The sequence below is a fragment of the Hemitrygon akajei genome, chromosome 11 (genome assembly GCF_048418815.1).
Source record: "Hemitrygon akajei chromosome 11, sHemAka1.3, whole genome shotgun sequence".
In the NCBI taxonomy this organism is placed as follows: domain Eukaryota; kingdom Metazoa; phylum Chordata; class Chondrichthyes; order Myliobatiformes; family Dasyatidae; genus Hemitrygon; species Hemitrygon akajei.
Window position 1 is genome coordinate 172,415,335 of NC_133134.1, and position 13,740 is coordinate 172,429,074.

General features: G+C 38.1%; 1 protein-coding gene across 2 annotated transcripts in view; it reads left to right on the top strand.

The window, feature by feature from the left end:
- The window catches only part of rbl1 (retinoblastoma-like 1 (p107)), a 120,282-nt gene that overhangs the window by 11,862 nt on the left and 94,680 nt on the right, over window positions 1-13,740 (top strand). For both annotated transcript variants that reach the window (XM_073062282.1, XM_073062283.1), the window contains exons 2-3: window positions 2,795-2,928; window positions 6,883-7,083. In XM_073062282.1, the coding sequence (XP_072918383.1) occupies window positions 2,795-2,928; window positions 6,883-7,083 (335 nt within the window). The remainder of the gene's footprint in view (window positions 1-2,794; window positions 2,929-6,882; window positions 7,084-13,740) is intronic.

The window sequence follows — 13,740 nt, forward strand, 5'->3', positions numbered from 1 at the left end:
TGGCTTACCGTTTCACTGCAAGTGCCTGCACCCAGCTCAGCTCTTCCGAACCCAATTCGACTTCTGTGGCCCAACGGCCTAACGAATGGGACATCTCTTATTGATGAGTCAAGAATTGTCTTAGTATGTATAAAAATACATTTAATAAAGAAAAAAGCACCTTTGGATGGTCCCCAAGAAGCTGCTGCATCTTACCGGAAGTCAATATCTATATTTTACAATATTTGTAAGTTTCCAGATGACGCAAATATTGGTTGCATTGCTAGAGGGTAAATTTGATGAGTTGGTAAACTAGGCAGAACAAAGATGGATTAGATTTAATCTTGAAAAATAAAAGCCTTTGCACTTTGAACATTACAGCACAGAAACCTCTTCTCACCTGCCTATCACCTCCCCCTTGACATGTACCCTTTGGGAAAATTAATAAGAATTGCAAAATTGTCAATACAACCCAATCCATTGCGGATGAAGGTTGCCCCACCATTGAGCACATCTACATAGAGTGCTGTCACAGGAAAGCGGCATGCATCATCAAGTACCCCACCATCCAGGACATGCTGTCTTCTCACTTTTGCCATCAGGAAGAAGGTACAGGAGCGTTCAGGACTTTCACCATCAGTTTCAGGGACTATTATTACCCCTCAACTCTCAGGCATTTGAACCAAAGGGGATAACTTCACTCATCTTGTTCTATCAAGAGTCCTGAAATGTTCCCACAACCATTTTCAAGGACTCTTCATCTCATGTTCTTGATACTTGTTGTTTTTTGCATATTGGTTGTTTGTCCATCCTGTTAGGTGCAGTCTTTCATTGAATCTATTAGGTTTCTTATATTTATTGTGAATGCCCCAAAAAAAATGAATTTCATGATTGTATATGGTGACATATAGTATATGTACTTTGATAATAAATTTACTTTGGTACTTGATGGTAAGGCCCTGGGAAGTTTTAGGAGTGGGAAGGGAGGGTCCTTGTGTATCCAGTGATTCTTGAAGGCAGTGGCGCTGGTAGTTAAATTTGTTAAGAAGGCACATGGGATACTTGTGTTAATTAACCAATGTGTAGCATAGAGAACAAGGGAGTCATGTGATACTATAGTGAACGTTGGTTCTGGTCGCCATACTAGAAAGGAGAGCATGTAGACTAGATTTACCAGGCTGTTGTAGTCTGCACAGCCTGTGTTTGATTTCTTTGCAGTAGCAAATCTCCAGAGTGGACCTGATATGAGGCATGTGAAGTGAAGGAAAGTTGAGGAAAGATGTCAGAGGTAGGTTTTTACACAGAATGGCAAGTGCCTGGAATGCATTGGATTGATCATCAACTACCGTAGATTTCGCACTACAGAGCGCACCTGATTAAAAGCCGCTGGCTCTAATTTTAGAAATAAAATCAATTTTGTACTTGTACAGGCCGCACCGGATTTTCGGCCGCAGGTGTCCCACGTTGTAATATGAGATATTTACACAGGAAGATATTACACGTGAGGATTTTTTAACTTTTAATTAAATCCATATGGTAACATAAACAAATACATATTGCAAATGCTTTTTTTCGAACCGTGCCTGTAACGCGGCTACTTTTAAATATATGTTGCGTATACTTTTTTTACTGAACAACATTCCAATATCTCCTAACGACTGGTAAAAAATATATATACTGCAGCCTACCAGGAAAAGTTATTGATGGCCTTTAACTTAAAAGCAGCGTTCGCTCAGATCCAATGCCGCTCGCATAATGTGCTCACCCCCTCCTTCCCATTTATCGCAAACGGCATTTTTCCCACAAGACGCGGCGAAACCGGGTGTGACGTCATAGCATCCCGCGATGTAGTACAGAAAACAAATATAGTTAAAACACTTCTAACTTTAACTAGAAAATGAATTACTAAGCGAAAATATTATAAACTAAATAACTGCCATAAAGGCAGCACAATGCTTTTCTTCGAGTGTTTTCCATGTTGATGAGGGTGAGTACAAATGACTGATTTACAATAATTTAATTGTGAAAGTGCGCTTGATTTATCGTACAATTTCATTGGACCTCTGTGAACTACTCATCAATTTTATTGGTCTACTGTTACGAGGCAAAATGTTTTTGGCGGCATGAAAAAAAATCATGCATTAGCCGCACCGTAGTAAAGGCCGCAGTGTTCAAAGCTGTTCAAAATATGGGAAAAAAGTAGCGGCTTATAATCCGACATCTACGGTATGTTTAGATAGGCTAACACAACGTCATGGGCCGAAGGGCCCATAATGTATTGTGCTGTGTTCTAGATAAGGTAAAAATGATAAGCTTTCTCCCTCCCCTCACGAAAGGTGTCTAAAACTAGGTGTTTAAGGGGTTTGAGGAGGAACTTCTGGACTGAGAGCATGGCTGAAATCTGGAACAAGCTGACAGTGGAAATAATGGAAGCAAATTCTCTCATACCACTTAAGCAATATTTAGATGAGTACTTGATATGTCTGGGCTGAGTGATAGGAAAGATGGTTATTATAGGTAGGAACTTTGGCAAAAGTGCCAGTTTCATCCAGTATGACTATATAGTTTGCAAATCATGCTCCAGGTTAAATCTGGATATAATTTGAGGGTTCATAGCGTCACCATAAGTGTAAATGCTGAAATCTGGGCAAGTATATGCTGCTTCTGTTGGTGGACTCCATGTTTGCAGATTGTCAAACTCTTGTCTTCAAGATCTCAAGACTTTTATCTGAGTGAGTGCTAGTAGTGCACTGCAGAACTCTTGGCATTTCCTTTGAAGAGTCAGCCAGTGTTTTCATAAATCTCTCTTTCTTAGGGGGAAACTCTACATTGGGTGGCTTGTGCCTTATATGTGGCCTGTCGAAAAAGCATCACCCCAACCGTTGGCAAGGGAATGATGGAAGGAAATGGTGTTTCATTGACAAGAATTCTTCGCTCATCAAAGTTAAGGTAACAGTTATCTCATGTTCTAGAGCTAGAAGCAAGCTAGTGCAATAAACACAGTCCCACTTTGTTTGCATAAGAACATAAGAATTAAGATCAGGAGTAGGCCGTCCGGCCCATCGAGTCTGACCGCCATTCAATAAGATCATGGCTGATCTGTTCGTAAACTCAGCTCCAGCTACCTGCCTTTTTCCCATAACCCTTAATTCCCCTACTATGTTTATTGTGGAGCAGTTGATTGTTGGAATGACACTCATTTCTGACTGAATAAACTGGTAGAATGCTTATATATTTTTTGACATTCTGTTTTGGGGTTCAAAGTGCAGTGGGATTTCTGTCTGTTTGTCAATGTGTGAAGTGACTGTAGTTTATAATGTTTATTACAAGGTATGGGGAAACTTTGACATTGCTCATTTTATAATGAATTATTTGAATAGATTCTTCACTGAGTGCAGGGGGGACTTGTGGACAATAACACAATATATGGAGGAACAGTAATTGCTGAAACAGCTAGACAGAAGTTTAAGGAAGGATTATAGTGTATCGGTCATAGCTATCATTGGTGGTTGAAGGTTGGGAAGAAGGTAGGTAAGAAACCATTCAAAGATTAGAGATCTCGGGGTTACTACCTGTGCCATGCAACAGTGAGTACAAGGATAGAGTGAGGTGGAAGATGAATGTATGTCTGAGGGATTGGAGCAGGGATTCAGATTTCTGTATCATTGGGACCTCTTTTGGGACAGGCGTGACCTGTACAAGGATGGGTTGCACTTCAATCCAAGGGGGACCAATATCTTGGTGGGGAAGTTTGCTAAGGCTATTGGGAAGAGTTTAAACTAGAATTGCTGGAGGAAATAGAGTAAGTTTGGAGACAGTGCGAGAGGGAGGATAAGCAGGTGATAGAGAAGGGATGCGCTCAGATCGATGGATTGAGTTATGTCTGTTTTAATGCAAGAAGCATCATGAGCAAAGCAGCTGAGCTTAGAGTGTGAATCAGTACTTGGAGATAGATTGTTGTGGCCATTACAGGGACCTGAATGATCCAGGGTCAGGAATGGTTATTTAGAGCGCCAGGCTTTTGATGTTTCAGAAAGGACAGGGAGGGAGGCAAAAGAGGTGGGGGCGTGGCACTGCTGATCAGAGACAGTGTCATGGCTGCAGAAAAGAAGGAAGTCGTGGAGGGATTGCTTACTGAGTCTCTGTGGCTGGAAGTTAGGAACAGGAAAGGGTCAATAACTCTACTGGCTTTTTTTTATATATATATATATATATATATAGACCACCCAATAGTAACAGGGACATCAAGGAGTAGGTGGGGAGACAAATTCTGGACAGGTGTAATAATAACAAGGTTGTCATGGTGGGAGATTTTAATTTCCCAAGTACTGATTAGTGAGGGCTTTAGAAGGGGTGGAGTTTGTTAGTTGTGTTCAGGAATTTTTCCTGACAGAATATGTAGATAAGCCTCCTAGAGGAGAAGCTGTACTTGATCTGGTATTGGGAATTGAACCTGGTTGGGTGACAGATCTCTCTGTGGGAGAGCATTTTGGAGATAGTGAACACAATTCTATCTCTTTTACCATCGCATTGGAGAGGGATAGGAACAGACAGGTGAGGAAAGTGTTTAATTGCAGTAAGGGGAAATAAGCTATCAGGCAGGAACTTGGAAGCATAAATTGGAAACAGATGTTCTCAGGGAAATGTATGACAGAAATGTGGCAAATGTTGAGGGGATATTTGTGTGGCGCTCTGCGTAGGAACATTCCAATGAGACAGGGAGAGGATGGTAGGGTACAGGAACTGTGGTGTACAAAGGCTGTTGTAAATCTAGTTAAGAAAAGCTTACCAACGGTTCAAAAAACTAGGAAATGATAGAAATCTAGAAGATTATAAGGCTAGCAAGAAGGAGCTCAAGAAGGAAATTAAGAGAGCCAGAAGGGACCATGAGAAGGCCTTGATGGACAGGATTAAGGTATTCTACAAGTATATGAAGAGCTAGAGGATAAGATGTGAGAGAATAGGACCAATCAGGTGTGACAGTGGAAAATTGTGTATGGAACCGGAGAAGATAGCAGAGGTACTTAATGAATACTTTGCTTCGGTATTCACTATGGAGAAGGATCTTTGCGATTGTAGGGATGACTTGCAGTGCACTGAAAAGCTTGAGCATGTGAGATATTAAGAAAGAGCTTTTGGAAAGCATCGGATAAGTACCGGAACCGGATGAGATGTACTCCAGGCTACTGTGGGAGGCGAGAGAGGAGATTGCTGAGCTTCTAGTGATGATCATTGCTTCATCAATGGTGGCGGGAGAGGTTCCAGAGGATTGGAGGGTTGTGGATGTTGTTCCCTTATTCAAGAAAGGGAGTAGAGTTAGCCCTGGAAATTATAGACCAGTGAGTCTTACTTTAGTGGTTAGTAAGTTGATGGAGAAGATCCTGAGAAGCAGCATTTATGAACATTTGGAGAGGCATAATATCATTAGGAATAGTCAGCATGGCTTTGTCAAGGGCAGGTCGTTCCTTACGAGCCTGATTGAATTTTTTGAGGAAGTAACTAAATACATTGAAGGCAGAGCAGTAGATGCAGTGGATTTCAGCAAGGCATTTAATAAGGTGCCCCATGCAAGGCTTATTGAGAAAGTAAGGAGGCATGGGATCCAGTGGACCTTGCTTTGTTGGTCCAGAATTGGCTTGCCCACAGAAGACGAAGAGTGGTTGTAGACAAGTAATTTTCTGCATGGAGTTTGGTGATCAGTGATGTGCTTCAGGGATCTGTTCTGGGACCCTTTCTCTTTGTGATTTTTGTAAATGATGTGAATGAGTAAGTGGAGGGATGTGTTAGTAAATTTGCTGATGACACAAAGGTTGGGGCTGTTGTGGATAGTGTGGAACTGTCAGAGGTTACAGCGGGACATTGATAGTATGCAAAACTGGGCTGAGAAGTGGCAGATGGAGTTCAACCCAGGTAAGTGTGAGGTGGTTAATTTTGGTAGGTCAAATATGATTGCAGAATGTAGTATTAATGGTAAGACTTTTGGCAGTGTGGAGGATCAGAGGAATCTTGGGGTCCGAGTGCATAGGACACTCAAAGCTACTGCGCAGGTTGACTCTGCGGTTAAGAAGGCACACGGTGCATTAGCCTTCATCAGTCTTTGGGTTGAGTTTAAGAGCTGAGAGGTAATGTTGCAGCTATATAGGATCCTGCCCCTGGTCAGATCCCACTTGGAGTACTGTGCTCAGTTCTGATCACCTCACTACAGGAAGGTTGTGGAAACTATAGAAAGGGTGCAGAGGAGATTTACAAGGATGTTGCCTGGATTGGGGAGCATGCCTTATGATGAATAGGTTGAGAACTTGGCCTTTTCTCCTTGGAGTGACGGAGGATGAGAGGTGATCTAATAGAGGTGTATAAGATGATGAGGGGCATCAATTGTGTGGATAGTCAGAGACTTTTTCCCAGGGCTGAAATGGCTAACACGAGAGGGCACAATTGTAAGGTGCTTGGAAGTAGGTACAGAGGAGATGTCAGGGGTAAGTTTTTTACACAGACTGAGCTGAGTGCATGGAATGCGCTGCCAGCGACGGTGGTGAAGTTGAAACAACAGGAGTCTTTTAAGAGACTCCTGAATAAGTACGTGGAGCTTAGTAAAATAGAGGGCTATGGGTAACCCTAGGTAAAGTAAGAACATGTTTGGCACAGCATTGTGGGCCGAAGGGCCTGTATTTTGCTGTAGGTTTTCTATGTTCTTTGTTTCTATTTCTGCACAGCTGGGGAGGGGTAAACCATAGAAGGGACTCAGCATGCTTACAGATATTTGGATCTCATCATAAGACTTTCCCCTTTCCCCTTCCCCCACATCCCGTTGGTTGGCATTTCCTTTTCATTGCTTAATAAATTAACTTTCTGCAGCTGCATGAAGATCTAATATCTTGTAAATTTTGTGCTATGTTCTTACAGCCTAATTGAATTCTTCAGCAAGATGAAGAAATGGGCAGATATGGCCAACTTATCCCAAGACTTCCGAAAGCGAGTAGAACAATTAGAAAGGAATTTTGAAGTTTCCACTGTTATCTTCAGAAAGTTTCAACCTATATTTTTGGACATGTTTCAAAATCGTCACCAGGATCAGCCTCGGTTTCAGAGAAGCCGAAAGCAGAGGCAAGTTGTTTATCTGTTTTGGCTTGGTATCTTAATCGTCGTTTCAGTTTTACAGCTAAGATTGCCAACTTACAACTTTAAATCTTGGTTCTAAAACATAGGACCTAATGATGTAACACAGAAAATGCTGGAGGAACTCAGCAGGCCAGGCAGCGTCTATGGAAAAGAGTACAGTTGACATTTCAGGCTGAGACCCCTTGGCAGGACTGGAGAAAAAATGGAGGAGTTAGGATTAGAGGTGAGGGATGGAGAAATACAAGGTGATAAGTGAAACCAGGGGAAGGGATGAAGTAAAGAGTTGGGAAGTTGATTGGTGAAAGAAATACAGGATTGGAGAAGGGGGAATCTGATAGGAAAGGACAGAAGGCCATGGAAGAAAGAAAAAGAGGAAGGAGCACCAGAGGGAGGTGATGGGTTGGCAAGGAGATGAAGTGAGAGGGAAATGGGAAAGGGAATTGAGGAGGTGGGGCAGATGGGTGGTCACTGGCAGATCCCACTTTTTCTGGCAATGTGGCCTCTTGTATATCGGTGTGATCCAATATAGATCAGGAGACCACTCCACCAAGCACCTAAACTCCATCTGCCAGAAAAAGCAGAATCTCCCAGTGGCCACCCAATTTAATTCCACTTCCCATTTCCATTCCTACATGTCCTTCCATGGCCTCCTCTACTGACGTGATGAGGCCACACTTAGGTTGGAGAAGCAACACCGTGTATTCTGTCTGGGTAGCCTCCAACCAGATGGCATGAACATCGATTTCTTGAACTTCTGGTAATGTCCACGAGGTCTCTACCTCTCTATTCCCCATCCCCTTGTCCCTCTTTCACCTCATCTCCCTGCCTGCCCGTTGCCTCCCTCTGGAGCTCTTCCCCTTTTTTTTCTTTCATCCATGGCTTTATGTCCTCTCTCCTATCAGATTCCACCTTCTTCAGCCCTGTATCTCTTTCACCAATCAATCTCCCAACTCTTTACAGTACTTCACTTACCCCCCCCCCCGCACCATCCCAGTTTTACCTATCACCTTGTGTTTCTCCCTCTCCTCACCTCTAACCCTGACTTCTCATCATTTTTCTCCAGTCCTGTTGAAGGGTCTCGGCCTGAAACATCAATTGTGCTCTTTTTCATAGATGCTGCCTGGCCTGCTGAGTTCCTCCAGCATTTTGTGTGTTACTTGGATTTCCAACTTATGTAGATTTTCTTCTGTTTGTGATTGGAACTAATGATGTGCTGCCTGCTAGACAGTGTGAAGGCTCATTTTTGACAATGAGGAAGTGGACAGTACAACCACAAAGAAGACATTTATTCATAAAATATAGAACCCAGTGTAGTTCGTATGACCCTTCAAGTTGATCTTGTGCATCGCCCACCTCCCTGCTCAATTTTGTATCCATATATTGTACAATTTTGTATCTCTTTAATGTACGATGACTGTATTGATCTCAGTCTTGAAAAGGGAAAGCTACTGAGTGCCCACCGCCCTTGGGCAGAGAAAATTCCAAAGCTTCACAATATAATTTTCTCCTCTCATTCCTGGTAGAACAGCATCTTATGAGACTATGCCCCGATCTGGCAGCTGCATTCTCAACTTGGTAATTTAAATAAAATCATATTTTAAACCCTAGGGAGCTTAGACATGTCTGTTACATACCCCGTAACTGGGTCACTTACCAGCAAAGATAGAGAGGTCCGTTGAAGTCTGATGGTACTATTTTTCTTTCTTTTTAAATCTTTTTATTAATTTTAAGAAAAACATAAGTGAAATATGAATACAAAACGTTTGAGAGTACATAATTAATAGTTTAAATAGACAATCAGATATATAATAATCAATATATATAAGGCCTCCCAAACTCAAAGTATTAATGTAAAAGAATCAAAAAAGAGAAAAAAAACCCCAAAAATTTTTTTTAAAAAAACTTTAAAAAAGAACTAACCAACATGGGCAATTGCATAATGTTAAATACATACAGTAATGCCGATAACTCCGAACCTCCATCCAAATAATTAAGGATAATAACAGTAAGGTTTAGGATCAGACCATTTAACTCATATGAAAATGTTGAATAAATGGTCTCCAAGTTTCCTCAAATTTAACTGAAGAATCAAAAACCACGCTTCTAATTTTTTCTAAACTCAAACAAGAAATAGTTTGAGAAAACCACTGAAATACAGTTGGAGGGTTAATTTCTTTCCAATTCAGTAAAATAGATCTTCTAGCCATTAATGTAACAAATGCAATCATTCGTTGAGATGAAGCGGATAGACGATTATTATCTATCATTGGTAAACCGAAAATTGCAGTAAAAGGATGCGGTTGGAAATTGATATTTAAAACTCTTGAAATAATATTAAAAATATCTTTCCAATAATTTTGTAAACAAGGACAAGACCAGAACATATGAGTTAATGAAGCAACATCAGAATGACATCTGTCACAGGTTGAATTAACATAAGAATAAAATCGAGCAAGTTTATCTTTAGACATGTGAGCTCTATGTACAACCTTAAATTGTATTAGGGCATGTTTAGCACAAATAGAGGATGAATTTACCAATGATAAAAAATTTTCCCATTGCTCAGTAGATATAGGACAATGCAATTCTTCTTGCCATTCCTTCTTAATTTTTTCTGATACATCTGGATGTACACTCATAATCATATTATAAATGATAGCTACTAAACCCTTTTGACAAGGATTGAGGGCTAAAATTCTTTCTGTAATGTCCAATGGACATTCTTTCAAAAAATACTTTAATTCATTATACAAAAAATTTCTGACTTGCAATTATCTAAAAAAATGGGTTTTAGGTAAATTATATTTATTAGATAGCTGTTCAAAGGACATAATGTTATCATCCAAAAACAGATCACGAAAACATGTTATACCTTTTGTTTTCCATAAAAAAAAAGCTTGATCTATAGATGAAGGCCGAAAGAGGTAGTTAGATATTATAGGACATGACAGCATAAACTTATTCAAGCCAAAAAATTTACGAAATTGAAACCAAATTCGTAATGTATACTTGACTATGGGATTAGTAATCTGTTTATTCATTTTGAATAACGAAAAAGGAAGTGAAGACCCTAAGATTGAAATCAGTGAAAAATCTTGCACAGATTTACATTCCAAATTTACCCATTGTGGGCAAGCAGCTGTAGTCGATTCTTGTGTCCAGAATATTAAATACCGTATATTAACTGCCCAATAGTAAAATCTTAAGTTTGGTAGAGCCAAGCCGCCCTCCTTCTTAGGCTTCTGTAAATATTTTTTGCCTAGTCTAGGATTTTTGTTCTGCCACAAATAAGAAGATATTTTAGAGTCAACCATATCAAAAAAAGATTTAGGAATAAAAATTGGTAATGCTTGAAATAAATATAAAAATTTAGGTAGTATCATCATCTTAATAGCATTAACTCTGCCTACCAATGACAAAGATAGTGGAGACCACCTAATAGCAAGTTGCTTAATTTGGTCAATTAAAGGTAGAAAATTAATTTAAAATAAATCTTTATGTTTTTTAGTAATTTTAATACCTAAATAAGTAAAATAATCTGTAACAATTCTATATGGTACATGATTATAAATTGGAACATGCATATTTAATGGAAATAGTTCACTCTTATTAAAATTCAATTTATAACCAGAAAAGTTACTAAATTGAGCGAGCAAAGAAGAAATAGCAGGAATAGATCTTTCAGGGTCAGATATATATAATAACAAGTCATCCGCATATAATGATACCTTATACGTCGTCTCCCCACGGGTAATACCGAGAATATTGGGTGATTCACGAATAGCTATAGCCAAGGGTTCTAAAGCAATGTCGAATAGTAAAGGACTTAAAGGACAACCTTGCCTTGTACCACGAAATAGCTGAAAAAAAGGGGATCTTTGATTATTGGTAAAAACCGAAGCTAAGGGTTTATGGTATATTAATTTAATCCATGATATAAATTTTGAACTAAAATTAAAATGTTGCATTGTATTAAATAAATATGGCCATTCGACTCTATCAAATGCTTTTTCAGCATCTAAAGAAATGACACATTCTGGTATTTTAGATGAAGAGGTATAAATAATATTAATTAATTTTCTAATGTTAAAAGATGAATAGCGATTTTTAATAAATCCAGTCTGATCTTCAGAAATAATTCGAGGTAATATATTTTCTAATCTAATAGCCAAAATTTTACTAAAAATCTTAAAATCCGTATTCAACAAGGATATAGGTCGATAGGATGTGCATTCAGTAGGGTCTTTATCTTTTTTAAGAATTAAAGAAATAGAAGCTTCATAAAAAGATTGTGGTAGTTTGCCTATACTTAATGCATCTTTAAAAATTTTACAAAGCCAAGGAGAAAGTATGGAAGAAAAAGATTTTAAAAATTCTGTAGAGAAACCATCTGGACCAGAAGCTTTACCCAAATTCATTGAAAAAATAGCCTTTTCTTTTTCAGACTCCGTAATAGGTGTATCCAAAAATACACTATCCTCAACAGTTACTTTTGGAATATTCAATTTCCTTAAAAATTCATTTATTATAGAAGAGTCCTTAGTACATTCTGATTGATATAAGGAATTATAAAAATCTTGGAAGGCTTTATTTATCTCTTTGTGATCGATCGTCAAAGTACCATCTTGTTTACGAATCCCAGTAATCTGTCGTTTATCCGAAACAATTTTCAATTGGTTAGCTAGTAATTTACCAGACTTGTCTCCATATATATAGAATTGGGCTTTTGATTTAATTAACTGACTTTCAATCGAGGAGGATAATAATAAGCTATGCTCCATTTGAAGTTCCACTCTTTCTTTATAAAGTTCTTTGCTAGGGGTCATTGAATAAATCTTGTCAATTGCTTTGATTTTATCAACTAGTGTTAATATTTTAGAATTAGTTTGTTTCCTAACTCTAGCAGAATATGAAATAATCTGTCCACGAATATATGCTTTAAAAGTATCCCATAAAATTCCACTAGAGATCTCTGCTGTAGAATTTGTTGAGAAAAACAAATCAATTTGCTGTTTAATAAAGTTAACAAAGTCAGAATCCTGCAATAAAACAGGATTGAACCTCCAACTTTTAGCATTAATATATGAATCCGTCATCTTAATAGATAACTTCAAAGGTGCATGATCAGATATGGTAATAGAGTCATATTTACAATCCATAACATCTGTAAGTAAATGGTGATCAATGAAAAAGTAATCAATTCTTGAGTAATTATGATAAACATGGGAAAAGTATGAAAACTCTTTGTCATTAGGGTGTAGAAAATGCCCACCCATTATCAATCTATATTGATTCAAATTAGGAAAGGATGTAAATAAACATTTAAAAAATTCAGGACAATCAGTATTTGGAGCATAAACATTAACTAAAACAACTTTTTGATTTAAAAAGTAGACCAGTAATAAGCAAAAATCTACCTTGCAGATCTGAAATTGTTTCATGATGTATAAAAGAAGTTGATGAATCTATAAAAATGGAAACACCTCTTACTTTGGCTTGCGAATTTGAGTGATACTGTTGGCCCTGCCAAAACCTAAACAACCGTTGACTATCCACCTTCCTTACATGAGTCTCTTGTACAAAAATAACATTGGCATTCATTCTATGGAATACTTTGAATGTTTTTTTCCGTTTGATCGGATGATTTAAACCATTAGTATTCCAAGAAACAAAGTTAATAGTCCTATCCATATTGACAATATTTATTACAGTTAACACATAAGTTTGAAAAAAAAGTGAACTCATGAACCCGGAAGAAGGAAGTAAGTTCAAGGAGAAACCAGAAGTCACGGCACTGCGACCATTTTTGTAGTTTCATATAAGCCCATGAAATAAAACTAAGCAGAAAGCAAGCAAAAAGAAAAGAAAAAAGAAAAATCCCCCTCCCTCCACCCTCAAAGCCCCAGGAAAAAAGCCAAAAAGAGGCAAGCAGGCAATCTAACACTAAAATTACCCCCGTGTCTCAAGACGGCAACTCAGACACAACAAAGTTAAAAAAAAAAATACAAACAACCCACATTATAAGAGAGGGTTGGTGTAACAAAAGTTAAAATATAAAATTAGTATTATAAATGTATATAAACAAAAGGGTTAAAAAAAGAATTAAAACGATAAAACCCATAAATGACTAATACTGGATTGGTATTTTAAATGAAAGTTTTCATACACATCAAAACGGATATGACGTTCCAAGCACTAAAGTCTGTCGGGAAGAAGAAACGACATTTTATTTTTTTTAAAAATCTTAATATTTAAATGTTAAGAATATAAAAAAGCATATATCAGCTTCAAAAAGAAAAACAAAAAAGGAAAAAAAAACCCTAATAAGTTATTTTCAACGCTAATAGATTAATAATATGGAAAAATAATAAAGTCAAAATAAGCCAAGCAAAAAGAGCTTTAACCGTATATAAAAAATACATGTAAGCCATACCCAAAAAAAACCAAACATCATTCTGTAACAGATCCAAATCTATAGACTAAATTACATTAGTCAACCCGATAGAATGTCATTGTTCCAGAAAACTTTGAGCATCCGCTGGAGATTTAAACAGCCGAAAAGTTCCGTCATCAAGAGTGACTCTCAAGTGTGCTGGAAATAACAGCGCTTGCTTGCACCTTTCTGGTGAAATTTCGACATAA